At 44.0% G+C, this 27614-nt stretch overlaps 2 protein-coding genes across 2 annotated transcripts; both read left to right on the forward strand.

Annotated features, from left to right (window-relative positions):
• Positions 1 to 188: 188 nt before the first annotated feature.
• On the forward strand, positions 189 to 23355 carry il6st (interleukin 6 cytokine family signal transduce). Its single transcript, XM_069682202.1, has 16 exons — positions 189 to 323; positions 592 to 680; positions 2576 to 2878; positions 3169 to 3316; positions 9002 to 9156; positions 9268 to 9422; positions 10512 to 10674; positions 10809 to 10891; positions 12079 to 12364; positions 12466 to 12636; positions 12841 to 12942; positions 17635 to 17778; positions 17865 to 18005; positions 20128 to 20224; positions 21057 to 21138; positions 21858 to 23355. The coding sequence occupies exons 2-16, from the start codon at positions 617 to 619 to the stop codon at positions 22437 to 22439; spliced, it is 2676 nt and encodes an 891-aa protein (XP_069538303.1). The 5' UTR covers positions 189 to 323; positions 592 to 616; the 3' UTR covers positions 22440 to 23355.
• A 330-nt stretch (positions 23356 to 23685) lies between these two features.
• Positions 23686 to 27103, forward strand: purg (purine-rich element binding protein G). The gene has a single exon (XM_069682203.1). It carries the CDS (start codon positions 24161 to 24163, stop codon positions 25181 to 25183), a length of 1023 nt encoding a protein of 340 aa, XP_069538304.1. The 5' UTR covers positions 23686 to 24160; the 3' UTR covers positions 25184 to 27103.
• The last annotated feature ends 511 nt before the right edge of the window (positions 27104 to 27614 follow it).

The following is a 27614-nucleotide window of genomic DNA, read 5'->3' on the forward strand; positions in this document are numbered from 1 at the left end:
CGATCAGCATGTCTGCGCCGGTTATTTGAGTAGATCTATAATCTGTCGGCGTTACAGCGGGGTGGAGACAGGCTAACACGCTGAGGTCCATCCACATGCTGTGAGATCATGTGTTTCTGACGCAGCTCCGCGGCATGTTAATGCGACATTAGGTTTCTTGACGGGAAGTGGGCGGGGCTTCAGTAGAACTCTACTCCGATGGAACTCCGATGTTAGCTAACATTTATTTAACCTGTTTTAATGATTGTTAGTGATTAGCTTTACATAAAGATGGTTTTAATCAGACAGTGACTGTAACAGTGAACACAGCTGACGACAGACAGGTAAGTTATAACCGTTAGCTTCACACTGCGGAAACAACATGGCGTTAGCAGGACGAGCTAACGTTACAGCTAAAATACTGAGACTACTGTACCATGTCAGATATACAGTACCGTTACCTTTAACACAACAGTTAATGTTAGCCACTGTTAGCTTACATGGTTTTAAAGTCTATTTCAGCTAAACAAACGGATAAAAATCTCGTGACGCCATCGTATGTAGTGTTAATAACGTTATTAATGAAAGAATGATGTGATGTGTCCTTTGTAGGTTATCGATCTTGATCTTCATCATCATGGAGTCAGTCAGAGAACTGCAGCTGCTGCTGTTAGCTGCTCTGATGCTAGCTGCACGAGCTGGTCAGTATTATTAACCCTTAATGTAGATTATTATCTTTATAACACAGTATGAATGGTATTTCTGCTGTTAGCTGCTCTGATGCCAGCTGCACGAGCTGCTCAGTAACATTTAACCCTTGCTGTATGTTATTATCTACAGTAAGATTTTATTTATCTTATTAATATGATGTTATACTCTTAGTTCTGCTGTTAGCTGTTCTGTGCTTAGCTTTTATTATTTATATTTAACCCCTTAATGCAGCGTTATCGTCATTATGTAAACTCAGAATTGTATTATTCTGTTGTCTGCATATTCAGTGCTATTTATATTACAATTAGGCCTATTATTCAGTTATATTCTGTTATTTCTGCTGTTGCCAACACTGTCACCTTGATGAGAAGTAATATACACAGAAGGTTATTTGTTAATTTTAACATGGTGGCGGCCCAACAGGAGCACCTCACCTCTGAACCAAATACCTGAAAAAAAAATAAAAATCTAAGAGACATGACTACATGTAAATACTGTATATGTCAGATTAGGATCAATGAGGCATCTTTCCGTTATCCCTTATCTTCGGCTTATCTGGATGGCAGCAGGCTAAGTAAGGAGACCCAGGTGTCCCTCTCCCCAGCAATGTTTTCCAGGTCCTCCAGGGGGATTCTGAGGCATTCCCTTGCCAGACGGGATATATAATCCCTCCAGTGAGCTCTGGGTCTGTCACTAGGTCTCCTCCAAGTTGGACGTGCCCCAAAAACCTCCACAAGAAGTTGCCCAGGAGGCATCCTAACCAGATGCCCGAACCACCTCAACTGGCTCCTTTTGATGCGAAGGAGTAGCGGCTCTACTCCCAGCTCCCTCTGGATGTCCGAGCTCCTTACCCTCTCTCTCAGACTGAGCCCAGAAACTCTTCGGAGGAAACTCATTTCGGCCTCTTATATCTGCGATCTCATTCTTACGGTCTATTTTACCCTCACTCATGAATAAGAACCCGAGATACTTAACTCCTTCACTTGAGGCAGAGACTCACTATTGAGTCTATCTACTATCAACTATATAGCTCCACGATTTTCCAGCAGAGAACCATGGCCTCAGACTTGGAGGTGCTGACGCTTACTCCAGCCACGTCACACTCGGCTGCAAATTGACTCAATGCCTGCTGGAGGTCCCAGCTTGATGAAGCCAACAGGACGTCATCTGCAAAAAGCAGAGATGAAATTCTGAGGTCCCCCAAATGAAAACCCTCCTCCCGCCCGGCTGCACCTCGAGATCCTGTCCATGAAAATCACTAACAGAATTAGTGACACGGAACAACCCTGGTGGAAGCCAACAAGCCCCGGGACACAGCTCTCACTTTGGTTATACAGAGACCTGATGGCTCATAGCAATGGCCCAGGTATCCCATATTCTCGACCACCATCCCTGTGGGGGAGTCGCGAGGAATGAGGATGTTCTGAAAGTTACATTTAGACCCTTTGAACTGAAATCATGTGAACTTCAACGAGTGTCTTTAAACGCTCTGATATAGTCACACTCTAAAGCTGCTTTAATCTCGTACGCTGATGTTATTTATGTGTTACTTATTTAGTTTCCCTTCCTGATTTTTACATAGAATGAGTTACTGTAAAGGAGAATGACGCTTCCCGTGTGCTTCAGATTAAACAGTCTGTACATATCTGTGAATGTTTGCATGAGTCATCAGATAGCAGATTAATACATCCTCACCTTCTCTGAATCACCTGCTGAGCACACCTGTATTTCGACTGTAACATGTCCAGACAGGACAAGCAGACTGAACTAATAACACTAACACTGCATTTCATTTAGAAGCTTCAGGTCACACAGTGATGTTACTGTAGTCAGAATAACAAACAGTAACCACTCAGAAAGTGTTGTGTCTGCTGTCTCTCTTCAGACAATCAGAATCACTTGGTGGCCTTCCCTCAGTCTCCGGTGGTCGAGATCGGCTCAAACTTCTCAGCGACATGTTTGATCATCAACACGAAGGAGGTGACAGCAGACAACCTGTACTGGAACCTGTCAGAGACTACATTACCCAGAGATCAGTACACCAGGATCAACAGCTCCGCTCTCAATGTGACGCTGAACATCAGCTCAGAGAAATCGGAGTGGCTCTTCTGTCTGTGCAGTAAAAAGTCGCCCTACATCATCCTCAACCAGGGACTCTTCATAAACGGCATCTACCTGGTCAAAGGATGTATGGATTATTACCATTATTATTATATTCATTTATTATTATCTATTACTATTTTATCTGTGTACCTGTCAGTCAGTGAGTCACGTAACCTGCTATAGTCCGATTAAATCTGTTTTTGAGTTTCCTTTGTTGTCAGCTGGTTGGAAGACGCAGGAGAACGTGTCCTGGTGTCAGATTGTTAAATGTATATTTGTATTTATTTTCTGTGTGTGTGTGTGTGTGTGTGTGTGTGTGTGCGCGCGTGTGTGTGCGTGTGTGTGCGTGTGTGTGTGTGTGTGTGCGTGTGTCAGACGCTGTTGAGAAGCCAGAGAACTTGTCATGTGTGGCTCATCAGGAGCAAACATTCATCTCAGGAACAATCAGGTGTCAGTGGGAGGACGCAGGACGACAGACCGAAGAAGTTCGTACAACATACACACTCTACATCAGAGACACTATGTGAGTACACACACACACACACACACACACACACACACACACACTCTCTCTCTTCATCATCACAGTGTCTCTGTTTAGATTAATTTCAGTGATGTGGAAGTATGAATGTTAAATTATAATCTGGAGTATTTCAGTCACCCAGAGCTGATTGATCCTGTGACACTCTGATTAGTGCTGCAGTATCTGTAGTGTGAATCTTTGGTAATACAACATGGAAAAATACCCACAATCCTCTACAGCAGAACATACGTCACATCCCGAGCCGTCACGAGCGTGTCTGGTGGAATCGATGAAAGGAAACCTTGTGTTTGTAACATATTTGTATCTTTCACAGTGGACTGAGACAGGTGTTTGAGCAAGAGGGTCAAAGGTCAACACATGATATACTGATGGAGTAATGTCCCCTTAGGAGCAGCTGCAGTGCACACTGTAGTAGAGTATGCAGTAGGTGATGATGAGTATTTATAGTATTTAAATATAAGACGTCTCCGGGTCAGAGTGATAAAACACTGAAATAATAAAGAGGAAATATTTTAATAACAACTTCTTCTTTTAAACCCACAGAGCAGCAGAGTCTCTGTTTCTGACTGAACACTAGAGGTCTTCACGGGTCCAAATTTTCTTTCAAAAGCTTTTTTGTCCACATCAGCGAGGAAGGTATCCATCATTACCGGATTTGGCATCAACTTTTCTCTGAACCTGCAGTCACGTGACACGTCACTCAACTCGTTGCTGCACTTTGTTATGTTTTTCTCCACTTTAATTCCCGCACGTTCTCATGCGAATGACACATTGTTGCAAGTTAAAATACACACACAGACACACAAAGCACTTTAATCATGAACACTTTCTAATCACGTTCGGGTCTTCCTTGATCCATTCGGGTATTACACATAATGTGACCCGGAACTGAGGATTATAGAACAAGTCCCGACCCGGAGCCGTTTGACCAAGTAATATGTGGACCCGAACCCGTCCTCGGGTTCTGGTAGACCCGTGAAGACCTCTACTGAGCACACATCAACATGTCAGACATTGTTATTATTATTATCATTAGTAACATTATTATTATTTAGAGTAGTAGTAGTAGTATTAACAGGAAACACCTGACGAGTCAGTCTGCTCTGCTCTAAACAAACGTTATCTCCCGCCCTCCCGACACCAGAGAAGCTAGACAATTAAGAAAAACCATAAAAAATACATGAATAACAAATAAATAAATAAAAAGGGAATGTTAATGTTCTTATAAATAGTAAGTCGTTAAAAATAATAAAGATATAGTAATAAAAATATATGAAGACAAAGGGGCAAAGACAAAGTTAGTTTTGCTAGTAGACCGACTTATTGGGCAAATACAGACATTTGCATAATCTACACACAACTATCGGTACGTTTTTCTAGTGGGATTAGACATAACATTTCTTTGATCCAATTTACGAATGATGGGGATTTGTCCGACTTCCAACTCCGGACAATAAGTCTCCGGGCCTAAAGCGTGGCAAATGCTATAAAGTTGGCTTAGGGGTTGGTGATATTTAGGCCCTCGTTTGGAACTCAGAAAATAGCAACGATTGGGTTGGGTTCAATTGTTTTATGGCAAATACTTGAAAAGGCTTCAAAAATGTGCACAAGGATGGACAGTCCCAAAACATGTACCCTGTAGCTGGGTTGAGGTGGCACCCAACACAAGTAGGATCCATAGTGGGATAATATCTAGACAGTTTCTCTCTTGTGAGATGTAAACGATGTAGGACCTTAAATTGAATCAGGCAGGAGTGAAGTGGTGTGGATGCGCTGTACAGCATGTTTCCACGTCTCTGCCATAAATTCAAAACCAAGGTCCAGGGAGAACAGGATATTAGCTTGGATAATCTTATAGACTTTAGAACATGTCCTTTTGTGACTGGATCCCAGTCTAATATGGTATCTAATGTGTACCGTCATAACTGTGAATAATGGTGCTCTCTGGCAAAGCTGCGGGCCTGGAGGTATCTAAAGCAGTGTGCCTTCGGTATGTTATGGTCTCATTGGAGAATTTCAAGAGACACCAAAGTACCATCTATGAAGAGATCACCAAAAAAGATCAAGCTGTTGTTGTGCCACAAATGAAAAGCTGCATCAGTCTGGGAGAGAGGAAAAAGATGGTTGTGTGCTAAGGACATGTGGCCACAGCTACTATTGGAATCAAAATGTTTTCTGAACTGGCGCCAAACTCGAAGAGAATGTTTTATCACAGGATTTTTGATACATTTAAGAGTTGTTCCAGGTAGTGGAGAACTCAATAAGGAAATTGGAGAGGCTACTGGATCAGAAAGGGTCTCCATCAGGGCCCAGGTGACAGGTGACAGTAAATCAGTTTAGCTATGTTGGCTGACCACTAAAAGAACAAATCATTTGGCAGACCCATTCCTCCCACTGACTTGGGCAACTCAACTTCTGGGTTCACGATACAATTTTCTCATATTTATGAAGAGATGTTAATTAGCGTATTTATTGTAATGTAAAAAACTATAGCCTATATGATGAATAATGCTCATATATACAATTTACAATAAACAAGAAAAAATATGTTCTATTCAGGTATTTGGGATTTTTAGTCTGTTATCTTCAAACAAAATAAATGCCCCTCCCTACTTTTACCACTCTTGGGCCTTCAGGTGGAGCGACACGTTTCTTTATAAATACCAACAGACCTGTGGGCTGCAGTCAGTTCTAACGGCCTTCAAATGCATGTTTAATCAGCGTGAGGAGCCTGTTGACGATAACTTTTGGAAACGAAGGCTCAAGTCTCCGACTTCCTGTCGACACACAACCTAACGCCGTCAGTACTGCGGGCACGTCCGCTCCGTGGACGGTCCGTTTATGTGACCACAGTGTTAACCAACACCAGGTGTCGCTGATAACGGGAATACACTCACTGAAAAGCTGCCTCGCGCAACTGATAAGCCCTGAAAGCGTGTCCTAGCCGACACTGTGTGACAGCAGCAGCAGCATCGCGTGCCAAAAGTTTACATGCAGGAGACAAAACAGGTTGCAGCCCCTGGACTGGGACACAGCTACAGACTCTGATGCACCGATGAAGGGCTGCACATTATTATATTATAGGGCTGCATTATTAACTACTCTATTCAGCTGCAGACACAAAAGACATGGTGACGTCGAACAAGAGAAGCCAAATGCAGATAGCGCCCTCTGCTTTTTAAAGATAGTATTGCGATTCATGTCTTCATCTTATCGATTTGACTCGTCACTTATATGTATCAATTTTTAACTGCATTGCGAGGTATCATTACATCCCTAGTGGGTTGGAACCGTGCCAAATATATGTAGAGATGTGACTGTCAAGGTCTTTGAAAAAACATTTATGCAGGAAGAAAGGGATCAATTGAAACAGATACAAAAAACAAGGCAGCACAGTCATTTTAACTGCATTGCCAAGGAAAATTGGTAGAGATGTGTGGTACGTTTAGTACGGTCTAAGTTTTTAAATAGAGCCCGACCGATATTGGATTTTTGGGGCCGATGCCGATTATATATATATATATTATCATATATATATATAGATATATCTATATATCTATATAGATATATCTATATAGTTATATATTATTTTTTACTCTTTTAGGGAGTAAAAAAAATCATTATATTTACATATATATTCAAAATGTACCTGAAATTAAAATATTAAAATTCCAAATCGGAAAACTTACATTTGCATGACACACAAAATTCAAATAAAATAGTGTTTCTGTAGCAACTCAAATAGCACCAAAATTAAATATCAAATTAAATAGAAGTGAGTTTAACACACAAAAGGAGGAACAAAAATGATGTTCTTGTTTCTCCCACCTGCACACAGTGCTGCTGAAGATACAAGTCACTAAACACAGACCAGCTCATCTGACAGACTGATGCTGTTAATAATAGTAATAAAGGCTTAATGAGCAGGATTTTCCATATTAAATATTCCCTGTTAATCAACAGGGAATATGGTGTCTGTATCTGCAGAGGATCTGCCCTCCGTCTGTGTTTCTATTCTTATTATTCTGCTCTGTTTGGGGCATTTGGGACAATCTATGGACTGTCTATGGCGGGGCAGAGGTCTGGAGCTCAGCCAACAGTCCGCAGGTCGGGACTCAATCAACACGTAGCATCACGGTGACGTGGCTGTCTCTGTGCTCTGCTCTCTGTCTGTCTGTAGCACCGTAACATCGTAACTTTAACATCTTTATGAGACGTGAAAGGGACTTCACAAAACGTCTTGTTTAGAGCGTAACCGCTGTGAAACTAGCAGACAACATGAGTTTGTTGTTCACAATGTTTCGCTCTGTATGGGAAAGATAATGCTTCCTAATGCTTCCCTTCGCTGTGTGTGCTGCTCTGCTCAGCTGTGACGCACACTCTGGCAGCGACAGGGACGTCCTCATTTCCCTTCATGCCTGCCGCCTCGTGCTGACTGAGTAGTTTAAATTGTTAAGTTTGTTATTTATGTTCCAAAATGCAAAAAAAATATTTTGTTAGTGTTTTTAATTTGTCTGTTTACAACATATGTTCTGCATATGTTAGTAATTAACATTTTTGTGCTGGTTTATAGTTTAACCATGAGTGAGGTGGCTGTTTTGTTTCTTGACTTCAGCTGTATTTTATTGAAGAGACTGAGGGGTGGTCTAAAGGGAAGCCAAACCCTCTCTGTCCCCCCTGCTGACTGGCTGCAGCATAGCTCATAAAGCCCGCCTCCTCCATGTTAACAGATGGGACATGAGTCAAACTAGAAAATCAAAATACACGTCAAATACATTTTTCTCAAACATGGTTTCTGTCATTATAGTTAGTTCTTATCACGCTGATTTACGTTTATTTATTTTAAGTGTTCATTTTTCTGTAAAGTTTACTTTTAATTAGTTATTTGATGCTGTCAGGATGATTGACAGCTCTCTTGACGAATACGGCTCCTGCAGCCGATCAGTTCAGGATTAGCAGAGCGGAGGATGAACGGCTAGAGGAGACGTAACATAAACAATCACTACAGCTAGTGAAGTTTCCATACCTGTGAACTTTAACCTCAGACCAACACAAGAAGATGTTCTGCTGTTAAACACGCCGGTGTGCGGGATCCTTGCTGTTTTATCAGTAAGTTAAGTGTGTGTTTGGGGTAGCGGGTTAGGGTTAGTGGCTGCGGCGGCACCACCTGCCAATCTCTACTGCGCAGACTCTGGCTCCAAATGACGTCACCATCGCGAGATGGCAGCGCCTATCACAGGGGCTATTTTGGCATCACTTTCGTACAATAAGAACAGATGGAGACGTGTCATCTATGTATACAGTCATTGTTTAGAGCGGGTAAAGAGCAAAATGAAGAGCAGTCAACACAAAGCTGCAGACTAAAGCAGGATCTAGATAAAGATGTTTAGATTTACTTTGTCCACTGGAGGGCGCCACACTTTTCCTTTTCTCAAACATGTTTTCCTTACCAAACACAAAACATGAACATGACTTAAGTTGAACTTCATTAACTTTCACCAGTTAATATATCTGTTATATTAAACAGTCGGCCTCTGCAGCAGGCTGCTGTTTGTGATTGTTGGTCAGTTGTTTCTCTGACTGTTGTTTAAAGTGATTTATTTAAATATTTAAATCTCACTGAACACATTCTGATTTATTCTGTCTGTTAAATCTCCTCCTCAGTGGTCGGTCTTACAATGCCTCCACTCATGACACCAGCGCTCAGGTGTATTTTGGAACTTTTCCCAATCACATTGACCTGGAGATATGGGTGAAGGCTCACAACAGTCTGGGGTGGGCGGAGTCAGAACACCTGAGAGTGGAAGCCAACTGTTTCGGTGAGTTCGGTTACCCTTAAAATAATCTGTTTCTACTGTTCTGATTCCGGTCTGATCCACCTTCGAGCTGTACCTGTATTCATGATGATGATGTCATGTTGGTGATCACAGTGAAGACCAACCCCCCCTCAGACGTCAAAGTGGTCTCAGAGAGGACGTTTCCCACCTCGCTCCTCCTCAGCTGGACTCCTCCCATCGATAAAACGTATATCAGGTTAACGTACAGGATCAGGTTTTGTGCTGAGGGCTCACACACCTGGAGCTACGTGAGTACATTTATTATCTACCATTGTCTTCATTTTGTTATTTTAATTATCTGTCCCACTTTCATCAACACTAACAATCACTGTGATTATTGATTATCCTACTGACTAATTTATGATTAATCTTTTCTTCTTTGAAAGGTCCAAAGTGACGTCTTCAGACTGTTTAAAAAACCGACAAACAACCAAACACTCTGACAAACAACCAAACACTGACAAACAACCAAACACTCTGACAAACAACCAAACACTCTGAAAAACAACCAAACACTCTGACAAACAACCAAACACTCTGACAAACAACCAAACACTGACAAACAACCAAACACACCGACAAACAACCAAACACTCTGACAAACAACCAAACACTGACAAACAACCAAACACTCTGACAAACAACCAAACACTCTGACAAACAACCAAACACTCTGACAAACAACCAAACACACCGACAAACAACCAAACACACTGACAAACAACCAAACACTCTGACAAACAACCAAACACACCGATAAACAACCAAACACTCTGACAAACAACCAAACACACCGATAAACAACCAAACACACTGACAAACAACCAAACACACCGACAAACAACCAAACACACCGATAAACAACCAAGCACTCTGACAAACAACCAAACACTGACAAACAACCAAACACACCGACAAACAACCAAACACTCTGACAAACAACCAAACACACTGACCAACAACCAAACACACTGACCAACAACCAAACACACTGACAAACAACCAAACACACTGACACACTGACCAACAACCAAACACACTGACAAACAAACACACTGACAAACAAACACACTGACAAACAACCAAACACACTGACAAACAAACACACTGACAAACAAACACACTGACAAACAACCAAACACACTGACAAACAAACACACTGACAAACAACCAAACACACTGACGCACGCTTCATTTACTGTCCGATTTAATGATTGTTTTTATTGTGTTTAATGTTTTAACCAGTTTTTAATGTTTTGTCGTAGGTCGTATATAACATATTTAATATGTTTAGAGTGTAATGTGTAACATATTAAATATGGCTGTTTGTGTGTCAGGTGCCTGAGGTGGACACGTCTCAGGAAATCCAGTCCTTCAGACTTCAGTATCTGCAGCCAGACACGCTGTACGTCTCTCAGGTGAGCTGTAAAAACGCGAGACAGGGACATGGATACTGGAGTGACTGGAGCAACAACGCCACCCAGTGGACACCAGAGGACAGTGAGTGTATACCTGATTTCCCAGAACACACCTGAACTCATCATTTATTACTCTGGTAGACACAAAATATAATGTTTAACATATATGTGTATATAGACACAATGTTAGTTTGTGTGTGTCTGTGTGTGTCTCAGAACCGAGAGGTAAACCTGATTTATGGAGAATCATCTCTGAAGACGGCAACATGAAGGGACGACGAGTTCAGATCCTCTGTAAGGTAAGTTCCTGCATCAGCTCACCTGTCGGCTTTATACCTGCAGCATACCAATTTCTGTGCGACGTAGCGAAGCACCTCTGCTAAACCTCGAGCTTCAGGAACAGGACCGTGTGATCACAGACGTGTGGTGCAGTGAGATCTTAACAAGCCAAGCTGCGCCTGTGGGAGACTCAGAATCAGCAAGGAAACTTGGGTCATTTTCATGTGGCCAGATAATGACAAACCAGGTCTCCACCACTGTGTTCTCAACTGCACGTTTTGCTGATAAACTGAGCGGACCTGGCAGAGTTCACACGGTGATATTCAGACTTTGGAGCTCAGATATTTCAATTTGAACTGCTGCGTAATCCCTTTGTAGTTGACGTGGAAAGAGCACCTGTAAACATCCAAATGGAGCCGATAGAACTCCGAAACGATACCCCAAGCTCCGCCTACAAGCTGCTCGAATGCTCTGCATGTGTGGAAGCACATACCTGTGTAAGCAACTGATGAACACCTTCACTCCATCCTGAGAGTGTCCATAGCTCAGAACCTGACCCCAAACGTGAATGAACCTGCAGCCAAGAAAAGATGCCAAGCACCAGGCTCCGGCAAATAAGAGCAGAGTGCACTTTTTCACTTTTCCTCTAGTCACAGGTAGACTGCTTATGGTTGAAATATTCGCACATTTTCACCAGATTGATCACATTTGAAATATTCTTATTTTCTTGATGGAGTTGTGAATAAAAAAACGGAATATTTAAGATAAAAAAATATAAAAATAAATAAATAAAAATGTAGTTTTCTGGCAGTTTTTGATGCTTGTGATAAAACGTTTTTGGAAATGATGAAAAACTGCTGATAGAGAGGGAGACATGAACAAATGAATGATGCTGATGTGTCTTTTATTTTAAGTTTCGTCTCTCTTTTTTCTGATGCCCTTGGTTTGTTCTGAATTCTATAAGATGTCTTTGGAGCAGTAAAGTTCATATTTCTGTATTTGTCATAATACCTCTGATTAACATGTCTTTTATTTATGTCTGCTGTGTTGACCCCGTACGGCCCTCATCTACGACCCAGTTTTTAAATTCGGCCCCCTCTCTGATTGAGTTTCAGACCCCTGCTTTATATAGTATATGGTCCAAACCAGGTTGTTGTTTTCGCCCTGAGTTTAGGCTGACAGGTAACATGTGAGTCTGTCCTGACAGGAGCCTGTGTTCTCTAACGGGAGGATCACCAGGTACGACGTAAAGATTCAGGATCAGAGTGATCACAGGGGGAAGAACGGCAGCCTGCAGGTGGAGAGACTGTCTGTCAACACGTCAGAAACACACAGTAGACAGAGAGACAGACAGGTCCCCTCACAGAGAGACATCACCGTCCTCACACAGTTCCACCTGCCTGAGGAAAAGTCCATCAGAGTGTTTGTCTCTGCAGTGAACTCTGTGGGTCAGTCTGCAGAAGCGTCTTTAGGCATTCCAGAGAGACGACGAGGTGAGTCCTCTTAATTATAAACGTTGATCATGTGATTAATAATATTTAATAATAATAACGTGATAATAATGTGTGTGTGTGTGTGTGTGTGTGTGTGACAGAGCGCCCCCCGGTGGAGGGGCTGAGGGTGTGGCCCCAGGAGGGCCGGCTGTGGGTGGAGTGGAGGCCCCCCAACAGCTCAGACGTGTCAGAGTTCGTGGTGCAGTGGGAGAGGGGGGGTCAGACTGACTGGCAGAGAGAGAACCGGAGCACCTCACGCACACACATCAGAGGTGAGCGTGTGTGTGTTCACTGTTGAAGTAAAGGTTAATGGTCAGAGGTCAGAGGTCAGTTTGTTGTAACAGTTCAGCATGTTTATACCTGACTGTGACCTCTGACACCTCCCAAACCTCCACTCTGTTCAACATAGAAACAGCGGTTCTGTCACCTCACTGGTTTACTGCACACATATAATTACCTGTCTGTGTTACCTGTAGGTTACCTGGAGCGGTTCGTGTGCTACACAGTGTCTGTGTGTGTGGTTTACTCTGGGTCAAGCGGCCGGTCAGAGAGCGTTCAAGCTTTCCTGGAAGAAGGAGGTGAGACACACCCCTGATGATCAGAGATCACCGAGTGAACTTATTATTGTTACTCATTACTTTATAGAGGCTGAAGGGCGGAGCTTATTACATCATACATTTAATTAACACTGTAACTGTGCAGCGCGTCGGTAGGTTGCGTCTGCAGCTATAAGAAGATATATGAGGATGAGGTTAATACTAATATAAACCATGTATAACGTGTGTGTACACCGATCAGCCAAAACATTATGACCACTGACAGGTAAAGTGAACAACATTGAGTATCCAGCTACAATGGCCCCTGTCATTGGCATATGTTAAGCAAGTGAACATTCTGTCCTCTAAAGCGGGATACACACTACAAGATAATCTGGCCGATTTTGGGCCCGATTCCCCCCTGGCAAGATGTTCCTGTGGTGTGAGGTATGTTAAGAGCGATTTTACTTCCCCCGATCTGCTCGGAAGGCTGTCGTGAGCGACTTTGACAAGGGCCAAATTGTGATGGCTAGACAGCTGGGTCAGAGCATCTCCCAAACTGCAACTCTTGTGGGGTGTTCCCGGTCTGCAGTGGTCAGTACCTACCAAGAGTGGTCCAAGGAAGGAAAACCAGTGAACCATCGACAGGGTCATGGGCGACCAAGGCTCAGTGATGCAGGTAGGTAGCGAAGGCTGCCCCGTGTGGTCCAATCCAACAGAAGAGCTACTGAAGCTCAAACTGCTGAAAAAGTTCAAGCTGGTTCTGATAGAAAGGTGTCAGAACACACAGAGCATCACAGTTTGTTGTGTATGAGGCTGTGTAGCTGCAGACCGGTCAGGGTGCCCATGCTGACCTCTGTCCACCACTGAAAGCTCCTACAATGGACACATGAGCATCAGAACTGGACCACGGTGCGATGGAAGAAGGCGGCCTGGTCTGATGAATCACGTTTTCTTTGGTCAGGTGCGTGTGCGTCTCTTACCTGGAGAAGACATGGCACCAGGATGCACTATGGCAAGATGGCGAGCTGGTGGAGGCAGTGTGATGCTTTGGGCAATGTTCTGCTGGGAAACCTTGGGTCCTGCCGTTCATGTGGATGTTACTCTGAAACGCAGTGGCCTCTCTCAGCAGGATGATGCGCCCTGCCACACTGCAGACATGGTTCAGGAATGGTTTGAGGGACGATGAGTTCAAGGTGTTGACTCGGCCTCCAAATTCCCCAGATCTCAATCCATGGAGGATTTGTGGGATGTGCTGGACAATCAAGTCCGATCCATGGAGGTCCCACCTCGACTTACAGGACCTAAAGGATCTGCTGCTCACGTCTTGGTGCCAGATACCTCAGCACACCTTCAGAGGTCTAGTGGAGTCCTCGACGGGTCAGGGCTGTTTGGAGGCCAAAAGGGAGCTACACAATATTAGGCAGGTGGTCATAATGTTATGGCTGATCAGTGTACGTTGTAGGGCCGTAGGATATTGGAAGAATATGACATTGTGATAACTTTTTGTTCTGCGATTTAAAAAAAATACAGGAAAGTAAACCAGATAACTCGGTGTGTTTTCAGATAAGATAATCGGTTATTGATCCCCAGGAGGGAAATTGGGGTGTTGCAGCAGTAGAAAGACAAAATAGCAAGTCAATAAATACAGTATAAAAATAACACTAGATTAAATAAATAAAAATGAAAATACGATGTACATACAACTGTTATACAAGTAGGAGTGACATGGTATGCAGGATGAGATAACACAGTATGGTCTGAGCTCTTAGGTTTGCGATGTGGTACAATATAAGGTGCAGTATAAAAGTGTGGACGTAATATAACGGTAAAAATTGCAATTATATAGTATAATATAGTATAGTGTAATATAATATAGTATACAGTATGTATGGTAATAATATCTTAATAATGTACATTATGAACATATACATATAGAATACTACAATATAATACACTATTTAATATACTATATAACTAGTCATTATAATAATGGTATAAATTAGTGCATTAAAATATGGAGTTAAGTAGTGAGTACAGCACGGTATATGAAGACATGACCACCTGGTGGATGTTACAGTATATGGCAGGTATATAACCCTCCTGTTATCCTTGGGGTCAATTTGACCCCATTCAATGTTCATTCAAAAAATAACAGTTAACTTTTTTTTTGCTTCATATTTCATGATTTTCCTAATTTGATGGGGACAACTGATTATGCATGAAATTACGATGATGATTTTTTTCTAATGTGCTGAACACATAAAGCACGCATTGGTGTTCCTCTGGGGTCAATTTGACCCCAAGCTGTTTTAGCTGTGTAAAACTTGTGTGTCTGTGTGTCTGTGTGTCTGACCTAACACCCCCGCACCTGCAAGTGCAGAGTTGATACTTTTGAGTTGATACATAACAGGGGGGTGGGGAAAACAACTCTTCCCACCAGAACTTTGATAGTCTTTCCAACTACACATGCCTACCCTCTGAAATTATCATCTCAAGTACAACATTTTCAGTTGATGGTTATATGAAGAGCTCGAATAATGACTTTATGTCTTCAACATGGCTGACTGTGTGTCTGGTGGGACACACTCTTAGCAGTCTACCTTGTTGTTGAAGTGAGTAGAGCGACCATAATTTTTCATTTTTGGTGCTGACGTGACATGGGGGAGGGGGAGACAATGGTCTCATGAGAACTTTCCTGCACCATGGGCATGAAGGTGTGTGTGTGTCTGTGTGAGTATGTGTGACCTACTGTACTCAACCTGCCAAAGTGGAACTGATATTTCCCGTGCTGTGGAGGGTGGGGTAAAAATGGAAAGATAATATGGTCCCTTTCCCCACTTCAACAGCAGGGTAGACGCTACTGATATTATCAAAATGCTTCCAGGCCCCACCAGATATGCAATCAGCCATGTTGATGACATCAAGTCATCTTTACAGCTCTTCATAACACCATCCATTGGAAATATTGTACTTGGGATGACAAATTTGCCGATCCCAAGCCGGGATAACAAAAGAGGAGGGGTGAGTGAGACTTATAGTGACTAACCACAAATATGTTACAAAAACAGGAGATAAAAATAATTAAATAAATATGTTTATGAGAGGAAAGGGGGGGAGGGGTCACCAACGTCAATCAATATGGTTCATTAAGTGAGAGCCATGAATGTGCACCCCAAATTAGGAAAGATTTGGATGAAAGATTTTAAAGACACACTAACTCTAAAACTGAAAGTTTGACCTGATGGTGGCGCTACAGGAAAGGTCATATCATCACCAAAACCAGTAGGGTTCATACTCTTGTGTTCATTAATGTTGTCAGTCAATTTGAGAATATTTATATGAAAACTTTTTAAGATACATTAATTCTGATTTAAAAGTTCGGCCTGATGGTGGCGCTAGAGAACAGGTCAAATCACCGATATGTTTCATTATCAAGGGGTTATTTATGTATTCAACAAATAAACAAAGTGCCTGACACAAAAACTTGGTCAACAATTTTATGTCAATCATTTTCTGGAGGCAAATATCCCTGGGGTCAGATTGACCCCAAGGGTAAAATGTGTTAGTTTATTTGAGGAAAATAGGAGGGATAAGTAAATCAGAGCAGCAGAGTCAGTGAGGTGAGAGTGATGAGAGTACTAGAGTTCAGCAGGATGACAGTGCGTAGCTTCCACTGCTGTTGAACAGTCTGATGGCCGTGGGCACAAAGGAGCGCCTGATAATTATGAAGTGCTCAGCTCTGCGCCTGGGCGGGATGAGGCGCTGGCTAAATGAGCTGCCCATCTGCCTCAGGTCAGGTGGAGAGGGTGAGAGCGGCTGTCCAAGATGGCTTTAATTTTGTCCCTCATCCTCCTCTCAGCTGCTGACTCCAGAGTGTCCAGTTCAAGCCCGACCACAGAGCGGGCCTTCCTCACCAGCTTATTTTCTTGTTCATATAAACAATTAACAATCATACTTTACAATTTTCTATTCAAACAAAACAAACTCCTCTCCTACTTTCAAGTTTTTGAAATGAAAGCTCACCGTCTCCTCCTTCCTGTCGGTACACACATCACATCACACTGTGTGTGTGCTGCTGGCCGCTCCGTTACCACCGCCGCTGATAACGGCAACACACACAGTGACAGGCTGCCACGCATAAATAAAAGCCTGCCTGGATCATCCCGCTGACATGATCCGTGACAGCAGCAGCGTCGCGTGCATGTTTATAGTTTACAGGCAGGTGACACACAGGTGACACACAGACTCTGCAGCTCTTCATCAGTTCACTCTGTGCTCTGATGAAGAGCTGCACTCATGTCAGACGGACTTGTCCTGTGGATGAGTGACAGAAACCTGAAACTGCACTGAGCAACGAAACAGCTGAACATGTTCCACTCAGGGGCCCGAATAATGATGTCATCTGTGTGTCGTGTGTATATTGTGTGTGTATTGTTTGTATAATGTGTGTGTATATTGTGTGTATATTGTGTGTGTATTGTGTGTGTATATTGTGTGTGTATATTGTGTGTATAATGTGTGTGTGTATTGTTTGTATATTGTGTGTGTATTGTGTGTATATTGTGTGTATATTGTGTATATTGTGTGTGTAATGTGTGTGTATTGTGTGTATTGTCTGTATATTGTGTGTGTAATGTGTGTGTATTGTGTGTGTAATGTGTGTATATCGTGTGTATATTGTGTGTGTAATGTGTGTATATTGTGTGTGTAATGTGTGTGTATGTTGTGCAGCTCCCTCTGAGGCTCCATCTGTGGATTTGGTCGGAGTTCCAGGTCGTGACAGCGTTCAGCTCACCTGGTCTCAGATACCTGCAGAGAGACGACGAGGATTTATCAACTACACTGTCTGCTACAGAACGGGGAGTCACGTCAGAGGTACACCTGTCTGTCTCTCACATGTTTATCTCACCTGTATAATAATAATTAACCTGACATTGTACTTCCTGTTTATTGTGTCACAGAGGTAACAGTCCCAGGTAACTCCTCCTCCCACAAACTGACCTCTCTGTCACCTGACACCACCTACGACACCTGGATCAGAGCCTCAACCGGCGCGGGCTCCGCCTCTGGCTCAGTCCACTCATTCACCACACAGAAGTACGGTGAGTGAGACACACCTCTGACACTGTGCAGGTTGTTACACACCTGAACACGGAGGTGATGAAGATTAAACAGTTAATGTTTGATGTTAAAGATGTTTCAATATAAAATATAACAGATAAAGGGAGTGACAGGTGTAACAGATGGAGGGAGTGACAGGTGTAACAGATAAAGGGAGTGACAGGTGTAACAGATGGAGGGAGTTACAGGTGTAACAGATAAAGGGAGTAACAGACGTAACAGATAAAGGGAGTTACAGGTGTAACAGATAAAGGGAGTGACAGGTGTAACACATACAAAGGGAGTGACAGGTGTAACACATACAAAGGGAGTGACAGGTGTAACAGATAAAGGGAGTGACAGGTGTAACAGATGGAGGGAGTGACAGGTGTAACAGATAAACGGAGTGACAGGTGTAACAGATGGAGGGAGTGACAGGTGTAACAGATAAAGGGAGTGACAGGTGTAACAGAGGGAGGGAGTGACAGGTGTAACAGATGGAGGGAGTGACAGGTGTAACAGATAAAGGGAGTGACAGGTGTAACAGATAAAGGGAGTGACAGGTGTAACAGAAGGAGGGAGTGACAGGTGTAACAGATAAAGGGAGTGACAGGGGTAACAGATGGAGAGAGTTACAGGTGTAACAGATGGAGGGAGTGACAGGCGTAACACATACAAAGGGAGTGACAGGTGTAACAGATAAAGGGAGTGACAGGTGTAACAGATGGAGGGAGTGACAGGTGTAACAGATAAAGGGAGTGACAGGTGTAACAGATAAAGGGAGTAACAGGTGTAACAGATAAAGGGAGTGACAGGTGTAACAGATAAAGGGAGTGACAGGTGTAACAGATGGAGAGAGTTACAGGTGTAACAGATGGAGGGAGTGACAGGTGTAACAGATAAAGGGAGTGACAGGTGTAACAGATAAAGGGAGTGACAGGTGTAACAGATGGAGGGAGTGACAGGTGTAACAGATAAAGGGAGTGACAGGTGTAACAGATAAAGGGAGTAACAGGTGTAACAGATAAAGGGAGTGACAGGTGTAACAGATAGAGGGAGTGACAGGTGTAACACATACAAAGGGAGTGACAGGTGTAACACATACAAAGGGAGTGACAGGTGTAACACATACAAAGGGAGTGACGTGTGGAGATTTGAGGTTTAATTTTTACATATTAAACACGTCAGTAATGATCTGATCCCAACACACACACACACACACACACACACACACACACACACACACACACACACACACTGTGAAACATCCTGTTTATCTGCACACATGCTAATAAATAATACCTCTTTAAATAGTCCCCTCACCTGAACAGGTAAAGGATCTAAACCTTAGTAGTTTAGTAAAAGTTTGTGACGTTTGTCACACATGTGGAGTCCACTACGAAGCAGGCTTTCCGGTTATCCAGGTAACTTCAGGGTTAACTCAGAGTTTTCAGTACTACAAGCTGGTTTAATTCTTACCTGGGTAGATCACCATGGTAACTTATGCTGAACACCACCAAAATATATCTGAGCAATGTATTAATCTGATGTAATACACGAGAGTTATAATAAATACTGTATATTGTGCTCTGATGATGGAGCAGTGGTATTGTGATTTTTTTTTGTTGCTGTTTGTCCGTCCTGCATCCAGCAGCTGCAGCTGAGCCTATTTAGTCTGGATTATGTGCATCTTCTTCATCTCTTTCTAAAAGCATAGTTTGCTCTGAGTTTGTAGAATAAGCCGATCAGCTGACGGCAGGCTGGCCTGCGTTGAGATTGGTCATTTGCTTTAAAAAACTGACCGTTCAGCGCGATATCCTTTGTCAGGTTGAGTGAAGCCAGAGCAGGAAAGAGACCCTGAGTATGTTGAACTCACTTCGTAGTGTCGGCCCCTGATGATGTTTGTCTCTTTGTTTCTCTGGAGACGATGACAAATACCTGTAACGTGTTCTTCCTGTAATAAACTTTCACCTCTGAGTCATCGCCTGATGTGTAAATAAATCAGTAATGGGTTACTAAATCAATAATGTGTAAATAAATCAATTAATAGTGTAAATTAATTAATGAATAATGTTTAAATAAACTAATGTGTAAATAAAAAAGTGTTATTTTATTTTCTCTTAGCTCCCGGAGAGATCGAGGGCATCGTGGTCGCAGTCAGTCTGGGCTTCCTGTTTGTCTTCCTGATGACCGTGCTGCTCTGCTTCTACAAAAAGGACGTGTGAGTGACCATCACATAAACACACACACACACACACACACACACACACACACATACACACAAACACACACACACACACACAGGATGATCACACACACATATGTGTGTGAACATGACAGAATGTAAACCGAGTGTGTTGTCAGATTCTGGTGTTTGAGTCCCCACCATAGTCTGTATAAAAAGATGGCCTGACAGCTCCCTAACAGTGAAGCCAAACCCTCTCTATCGCCCCCTGCTGCCTGGCTGCAGTATAGCTCATAAAGCCCGCCTCCTCCATGTTAACAGATGGGACATGAGTCAAACTATAAAATTAAAATACACATCAAATACATTTTCCTCAAACATGGTTTCTGTCATTATAGTTAGTTCTTATCCTGCTGATTTATGTCCAAGTGTTCATTTTTCTGACAAGTTTATTTTTTATTAGTTATTTGATGCTGTCAGGATGATGATTGACAGCTCTGTTGACAAATACGGCTCCTGCAGCCAATCAGTTCAGGATTAGCAGAGTAGAGGACAAATGGCGAGTGGAAACGTGACTAAAACAATCACTACAGTCATTGAAGTTTCCATATCTGTGAACTTTAACCTCAGACCAACACAAGAAGCTGTTCTGCTGTTAAACACGCCGGCGTGCGGGATCCTTGCTGTTCTTTCTGACGTCACAGGGCTATTTTGGCATCACTTTCGTGCAATGGGAGCAGATGGAGACACGTTGTCCATCTATATATACAGTCATTGGTCCCTACCAGTCGGTCTTTCATTAAACATGTGATAGTATCTCAGGTGTGTTCTCACCTGGTTTCTAACACACTTTGTTTCTTTGTTTCAGGATCAAGGAGAACTTCTGGCCTCGGATCCCCGACCCCGGAGAGAGCACCATTGGAAACTGGTCTCCTGATTATCCTCTGAAGGTCAGGACACACTGGGTCAACTTCTGTACCACTGTAACCAGTATAACCAGTATGACCAGTGTAACCACTGTAACCAGTATAACCAGTGTGACCAGTGTAACCAGTATAACCAGTATGACCAGTGTAACCACTGTAACCAGTATAACCAGTATAACCAGTATAACCAGTATGACCAGTATGACCAGTGTAACCACTGTAACCACTGTAACCAGTATAACCAGTATGGCCAGTGTAACCACTGTAACCACTATAACCACTATAACCAATATGACCAGTGTAACCACTGTAACCAGTATAACCAGTATGACCAGTATGACCAGTGTAACCACTGTAACCACTATAACCACTATAACCAGTATAACCAGTATGACCAGTGTAACCACTGTAACCAGTATAACCAGTATGACCAGTATGACCAGTATGACCAGTATGACCAGTGTAATCAGTGTAACCACTGTAACCAGTATAACCAGTATGACCACTGTAACCAGTGTAACCAGTATAACCAGACTCCAGATCAGTTGCAGCAAACTGGTTACAGGTCTAAACAGTCTCACAGAGACCAGGTCATGTTTCAATATCAGACTCCGCCCCTTGTGTGGGCGGAGCCTGTGAGGGAGAGCTGTGTGTCTCCTCTTTAGTCAGTCTAATAATAATAATGATAATAATGAGACTAAATTACCCAGTCTGCCACTAACTAGACTCCGCCCCCTGTGTAGGCGGAGCCTGCGAGGGAGAGCTGTGTGTCGGGGATCAGCGTGCTGGACGTGGATGTGTGTGACGGCAGGAGTGTGTTCGATGAGGAGAAGAGCGGCCTCCCTCTGAAGAAGGACAAGTATCTGTCAGAGGAGCACAGCAGCGGCATCGGAGGCTCCTCCTGCATGTCGTCGCCTCGTCAGAGCGTCTCCGACAGTGACGAGGGTGGAGACATGGCCGACACCACCGCCAGCACCGTGCAGTACTCCTCCGTGGTCGCCTCCTCCGGGTACAAGGGTCAGACCCCCACCCAGCCCCCCCAGACCCTGTTCTCCCGCTCCGAGTCCACCCAGCCCCTGCTCGACTCAGAGGAAAACCCCGACACCTCGCTCCAGGAGGGCAGCAGACAGTTGCAGCGTGGCGGCCGGCCTGCAGGGGGTGATCATGGCCTCCACCTGCAGGAGGCGGGGCAGAGGGAGGAGCTTCAGCCTCTGGACTTCTGCCCCCTGCAGGAGGACTCGGAGAACAGCATGCCTGCTGACAACCAATCAGCTGCTCCGACCTCCAGCTACATGCCTCAGCTGGGGGGGTACCGGCCACAGTGAGTGGAGGCTTCATGTCATATGATCATTTCAAGACTTTAAAGACTGAACCTGCACCTGCAGCTGTCCCAGGACCTGTTTGTCTCACCTGTGTTTCTCCTGCGCCTGTCGCCACCTGTCCACGTGCTGTGGGAGAACTCCTCTTTTTTCTTGTAGCTCTGAACGCTGACAGATTAAAGCTGCATCTTTATACTGAAACGCACTGAACACAGACTGTGTGTGTGTGTGTGTGTGTGTGTGTGTGTGTGTATACCTGTTGATGGCTTCTGCAGCAGGATGTAGTGTGTGAAAGAGAGCTGTAGCGCCCTCTGCTGGATGTTGCAGATCATCACTTACTGTTCAGTTTGTTTCAGCTCATTAAAACTCTGCACATAAATATAATCACACGTTCACACTGACAAATGAAAACATGAACATTGTTCTGTATCTGTAAATGTTTACTGAGAGAATAAACAGATTGTGTCACAGGTTCAGAGTTTGTGTCAGGTCGTCTTCATCAGAGTTTAAACATGAAGGTGATGAAGATGAGGAACAACATGGACTCTAACATCAGACTGATGATCGAATTGTGTGATCGATTAGACGTGATGTCAGGTGGCTTCAAATCAGACGTGTCCTCTGAGCATTAAAGTTTGTTCTGTTAGAGGAGCTGGTTCAGCTCAGTGGCAGAGCGGCTGCTCCATTTAAGGAGGCCACAGTCCTCCACACAGTGGCCGCAGGTTTGACTCCCGCCCTCGGCCCTCTGCTGCATGGTGCCTTGCTCTCTCTCCCCGTGTTTTCCGTCTATCTTCAGCTGTCCGATCACATAATAGAGAAAATGGCCTTCTTGAAAAAAGAAATACAAGTGTTGAAACATTAGTGACCAAAAGTGTCGATGTTTCTCTGTTAAAGTGTAAATAAAGTTTTATTCTAACATGAATTGTGTTCGACTTCATGTGTCCGTGTTTCTGTGATTCAGACGAACAGAACTGTGTGTCAGTGTTCATGTTTAACTATCGGGAGAAAAAAGTGTCACAGTAGTGTTAAATCTTCTCTGACAGAAAGCAGGCGAGTCCACTCAGGAGTCCATCATGTTTAATATTCATCATCAAAAAACATCAGAGAAGACAGAGGTGTTAATAACACTTTATATGTCACTATGTAATATATTAAATAATCAGCTGTTGGAGGGCCTCAGTGACTTAAACAAATAATATAAACAAATAAATCATTATTATCCCTAACCCTTATTATCATAAATAATCTCTGTATCAATGATGTTAGTGTCACTGTCAGTTTACCGTTTGACTGCATGTTGTCATAATTAGGATCATTATGGGATGTATTTCCTCCTCTTTTTAAGGCTTATTATGGAATGTACGTATAATCCTGTTTCGGGTTCTGCAGTGCGCCCTCTGGCGGCGCTGCGGTCACTCGTGTGTGTCTCTTTAAAAGAGGTTTTCTCAGGACGGGGAGGGGGGGCTGTTGGGTTCATCGGGTTCATGTGGTCTTGTCCGCCTCCTCCCGCTCAGGTCTGATGTTTCGCGGGTTCTGCGGGCTGTGCGGAGGCTGCAGGTGAGCAGACTCGGTGTGTCCGCGTGCAGAGACCGTCTGAAGGTTTTTTATTTGACCTTTATTGAGGACGCGGATCCTGATCAGCTGATGATCCTCACGAGCTGCCATTTTCAGGTCATCCGAGGCTGCAGGTCTGAGATGGAGGGGGGGTCTGCGGAGTGAACGCGAACATGATGGCTGATGGATGCTGCAGAGGGATGGACAGAACCAGGGGTAAGATTGCATCAGACTCCGGACCCCGGTCCTCCTACCCTCCTCCGCAGTACGTGCAGCCGGGCTCCGCGCAGCAGCAGCCGGGCTCAGACATCCAGGAGCTGGCCTCCAAGCGCGTCGACATCCAGAAGAAGCGCTTCTACCTGGACGTGAAGCAGAGCGTCCGCGGCCGCTTCCTGAAGATCGCGGAGGTGTGGATCGGCCGCGGCCGCCACGACAACATCCGGAAGAGTAAGCTGACGCTGTCCATGTCCACTGCCCCCGCGCTGCGCGGCGTCCTGGGAGACTTCATAGACCACTACGCCCGCATCGGGCTGCGGGGGGGCCCGGGCCCGCAGCTCGACGAGCACGGAACCGACGGTCAGGGCCGCGCGCACGAGCCCCGCAGGAGGACGCAGGAGCAGCGCGCGGGGCTGTCCCCCACCGGGTCTGCGGGATCCGACGACCACGCGCACCGCGTACTCAAGAGCGAATTCATCGAGCGGGACAACAGGAAGTACTTCCTGGACCTGAAGGAGAACCAGAGGGGCCGTTTCCTGCGGATCCGGCAGACCGTCAGCAAGGGCCACGGGACCATGGGGTACTACGGGCCGGGAATCGAACAGACCATCGTCCTGCCGGCGCAGGGGCTCATCGAGTTCCGGGACGCGCTGTCTCAGCTCATCGAGGACTACGGGGATGAGGACGGAGACGAGCGGGACCGAACCGGTTTCCGCAACCACGACGACAGTCCTGAGCTGCCTGAAGCGGCGTCCTTCCGGGTCGACAACAAGAGGTTCTACTTCGACGTGGGCTCGAACCGGTTCGGGGTGTTCCTGAAGATCAGCGAGGTCCGGCAGCCGTACCGGAACACCATCACGGTCCCGCTTAAGGCCTGGTCCCGGTTCGGAGAGAACTTCATCCGGTACGAGGAGGAGATGCGCCGGATCTTCTCGTGCCACAAAGAGAAGCGGACAGACAGTGAGGAGCACGAGGACTGACCCCCCCCACAGGTACTTAACCCCCCCCCCCCCACCACCTGTTGATAAGGGCTGGTCTCCTTCAGATCTGAACCTGCCAAGAACTCATCATTGCTCCTCCACCTGCTCCACCTGTCAGAGCTGCTGCTTTAACAGGGCCGGCCCCCACCTGTGAGCCCCCCAAATTAATTAACCTTCATTAATCACGATCAGAGACTTCAGAGAGCAGATATGAGACGTCCCCCAAAGAAAAGTTTATCACAGATGATTAATTATTAATTATTAATCACTGAAAGGAAAAAATATCAGATTAAAGTCCTTAAAATGTGTTTAACAAAGTTTAGTTTTTATCAAATGTACAAACTTAAATGTGCAAAATGAAAAATATAAAAATGTAGAAAATAATATTTAAACTGAACAAACGTCACTTTAAGAAACATCCTGCAGAGAGCGTACAGGAAGAGAACACGACATCAGTAATCATTAATAATTATTATAATCATTATAATAAGTAACATTATTGTTAACGTTATTAATAAAGCTGCTGTTATGTAGATGTAACAGAAACTCTGTGACTGATTCACTTTAATGACAGCAGCTGGACAGAGTTTCACATGATGCTGCGAGCTGATTGGCTGACCACTCTGACAGATGAGGAGAGAGGAGGGACCTGCTGCTGTGATATCGATAATTTATTGATCATTTATCTGTCACAGAGTTTGTGTCAGTGTGAAACTGTTTATATAAAAGATTGAATGAAAGACTCAGAGATGATGAAGATGATGAAGATGAAAGAACAACAGAAGCACTTGAAGGCAGTTTGTCTTTTTTCAGTTTAGGTTTAAATATGGATTTTATTTTGAAACTCCTGCAGCCCGAACAGGATTGATAGATAACAGATGGAATCAGAGCTGACATAGGAACTGATGTGAGCTTGTTTTCCTTTCACATTAATGCGTGTTCCTACTTTTATAAACACATTAAGACAGATGTGTCTAGTGAGTGCAGACAGGTGATCCTACACAGCTCATAGAAAGAGAGCTGAGTGCAAACAGGCGCCCCCTGGTGGCCGTTATAACACCTGTGTGTCTCTGGTGATTCAAAGCTGCAGCAGCTCAGCCTGTTTTACGTTTAATCTGCATTTATTCCCTTTAATATAAAAACATTTGACGGCTTTAAACGTTCTGCTTGAGACGAACAGACAGAGAACAGATCAGTTTCTTCACAGAGACGTTTCTAATCAAACTCTGAACAGTTTTCAGCTTCAGGGAAAAATGTTCAATAACTAAGTAAATAATAAGTAAGTAAAAACTTGAGTCTCACAGACTCTGAAAGAGTCCTAAAGACCCTGAAAGAGCCTGAAAGAGTCCTAGAAACTCTGAAAGAGTCTGAGATACTCTGAAAGAGCCTGACTATGACTATGGAAGAGCCTCAAAGAGTCCTAAAGACTAAAAAAGCCTGAAAGAATCCTAGATACTCTGAAAGAGTCCTAAAGACTCTAAAAGGGCCTGAAAGAGTCCTAGATACTCAGAAAGAGTCCTAAAGAGTCTGAAAGAGTCCTCATCAGAGAGAACCAGGGTTTTATTGGATCTGATGTTAGTCTCTTCTGATAATTGGAAGCTCTAAGCTCCTTATGTTCAGTCCTCTGCAGGGTTTTTATTTTGACCCTGATTCACTTTAGCGGCCTCTAGTGGTTGCTGTAATTATGACGGGGGCTGTTTGAGGAGGGCAGGGTTTGAGTCCAAGAACTAAAAGTGAACGTTTACTGTACATAATGAAACCTTTAAAAACTTGAAGAATATTAAACTATTTAACTTAAAACAATAAGAATATTAAATTACGTCACTTCAGACTTTCACACACTGCTGTCCCTCGGTCATGATTAGTTAAATCTGCTGATCACAGTGTTTGATTAGAAATCCATGACCATGTCTGTTTGTCTTTGATCAGCTCAGACCTGCAGGTCTCTACGAACAGAGGTTTCCATGATGTCAGTGAACGTCTCCTCTGTTTGTGTTTCTGACAATCCAGGAAGTGCTGAGAGAGAGGAGGGTTAGCAAACGCTAAGCTGTCAGTTAACGCTAATGCTAGCTTGGTTAGCAAGATTAATCTGTAATTCACAGTAACTGTAAGGCTTACTGGGATGCTAACACGCTCTAGGCTCTTACATCAAAATACAATATAGAAAACGTAGTAACTAATAAAACAACCAATCAGAGAGCGCATTCGTTCAAGAGGCGTTCACTTAACCTACAACAGAACAGCTCTGTTTGTAAAGAAGATATTTTTTCTCTGTGGTTTCTGCTGTTGTCCATCTAAAGTTTGAGATGTGATGAGGAGGAGGGGGAGGAGTTATCGCTGTGGTCCGTTCAGGTGCTCGTAAAGCACACGACTGGTTGGGTGTGTTGTGTTTAATGTCCCTGTGTACAGACTGTCAAAGAGTTTAGAGGTG

Source organism: Semicossyphus pulcher, unplaced genomic scaffold (assembly GCF_022749685.1).
Source record: "Semicossyphus pulcher isolate SPU_LCO1_2020_fin unplaced genomic scaffold, fSemPul1.0.p SCAF_52, whole genome shotgun sequence".
Taxonomy (NCBI): Eukaryota; Metazoa; Chordata; class Actinopteri; order Labriformes; family Labridae; genus Semicossyphus; species Semicossyphus pulcher.

Bases quoted from the DNA above. Each gene is read 5' to 3' on its own strand.
- il6st (XM_069682202.1), top strand. From the start codon at position 617: ATGGAGTCAGTCAGAGAACTGCAGCTGCTGCTGTTAGCTGCTCTGATG. The intron at 2,879-3,168 runs GTATGGATTATT...TGCGTGTGTCAG, and splicing joins CATCTACCTGGTCAAAGGAT to ACGCTGTTGAGAAGCCAGAG. The intron at 17,779-17,864 runs GTACACCTGTCT...ATTGTGTCACAG, and splicing joins AACGGGGAGTCACGTCAGAG to AGGTAACAGTCCCAGGTAAC.
- purg (XM_069682203.1), top strand. From the start codon at position 24,161: ATGATGGCTGATGGATGCTGCAGAGGGATGGACAGAACCAGGGGTAAG.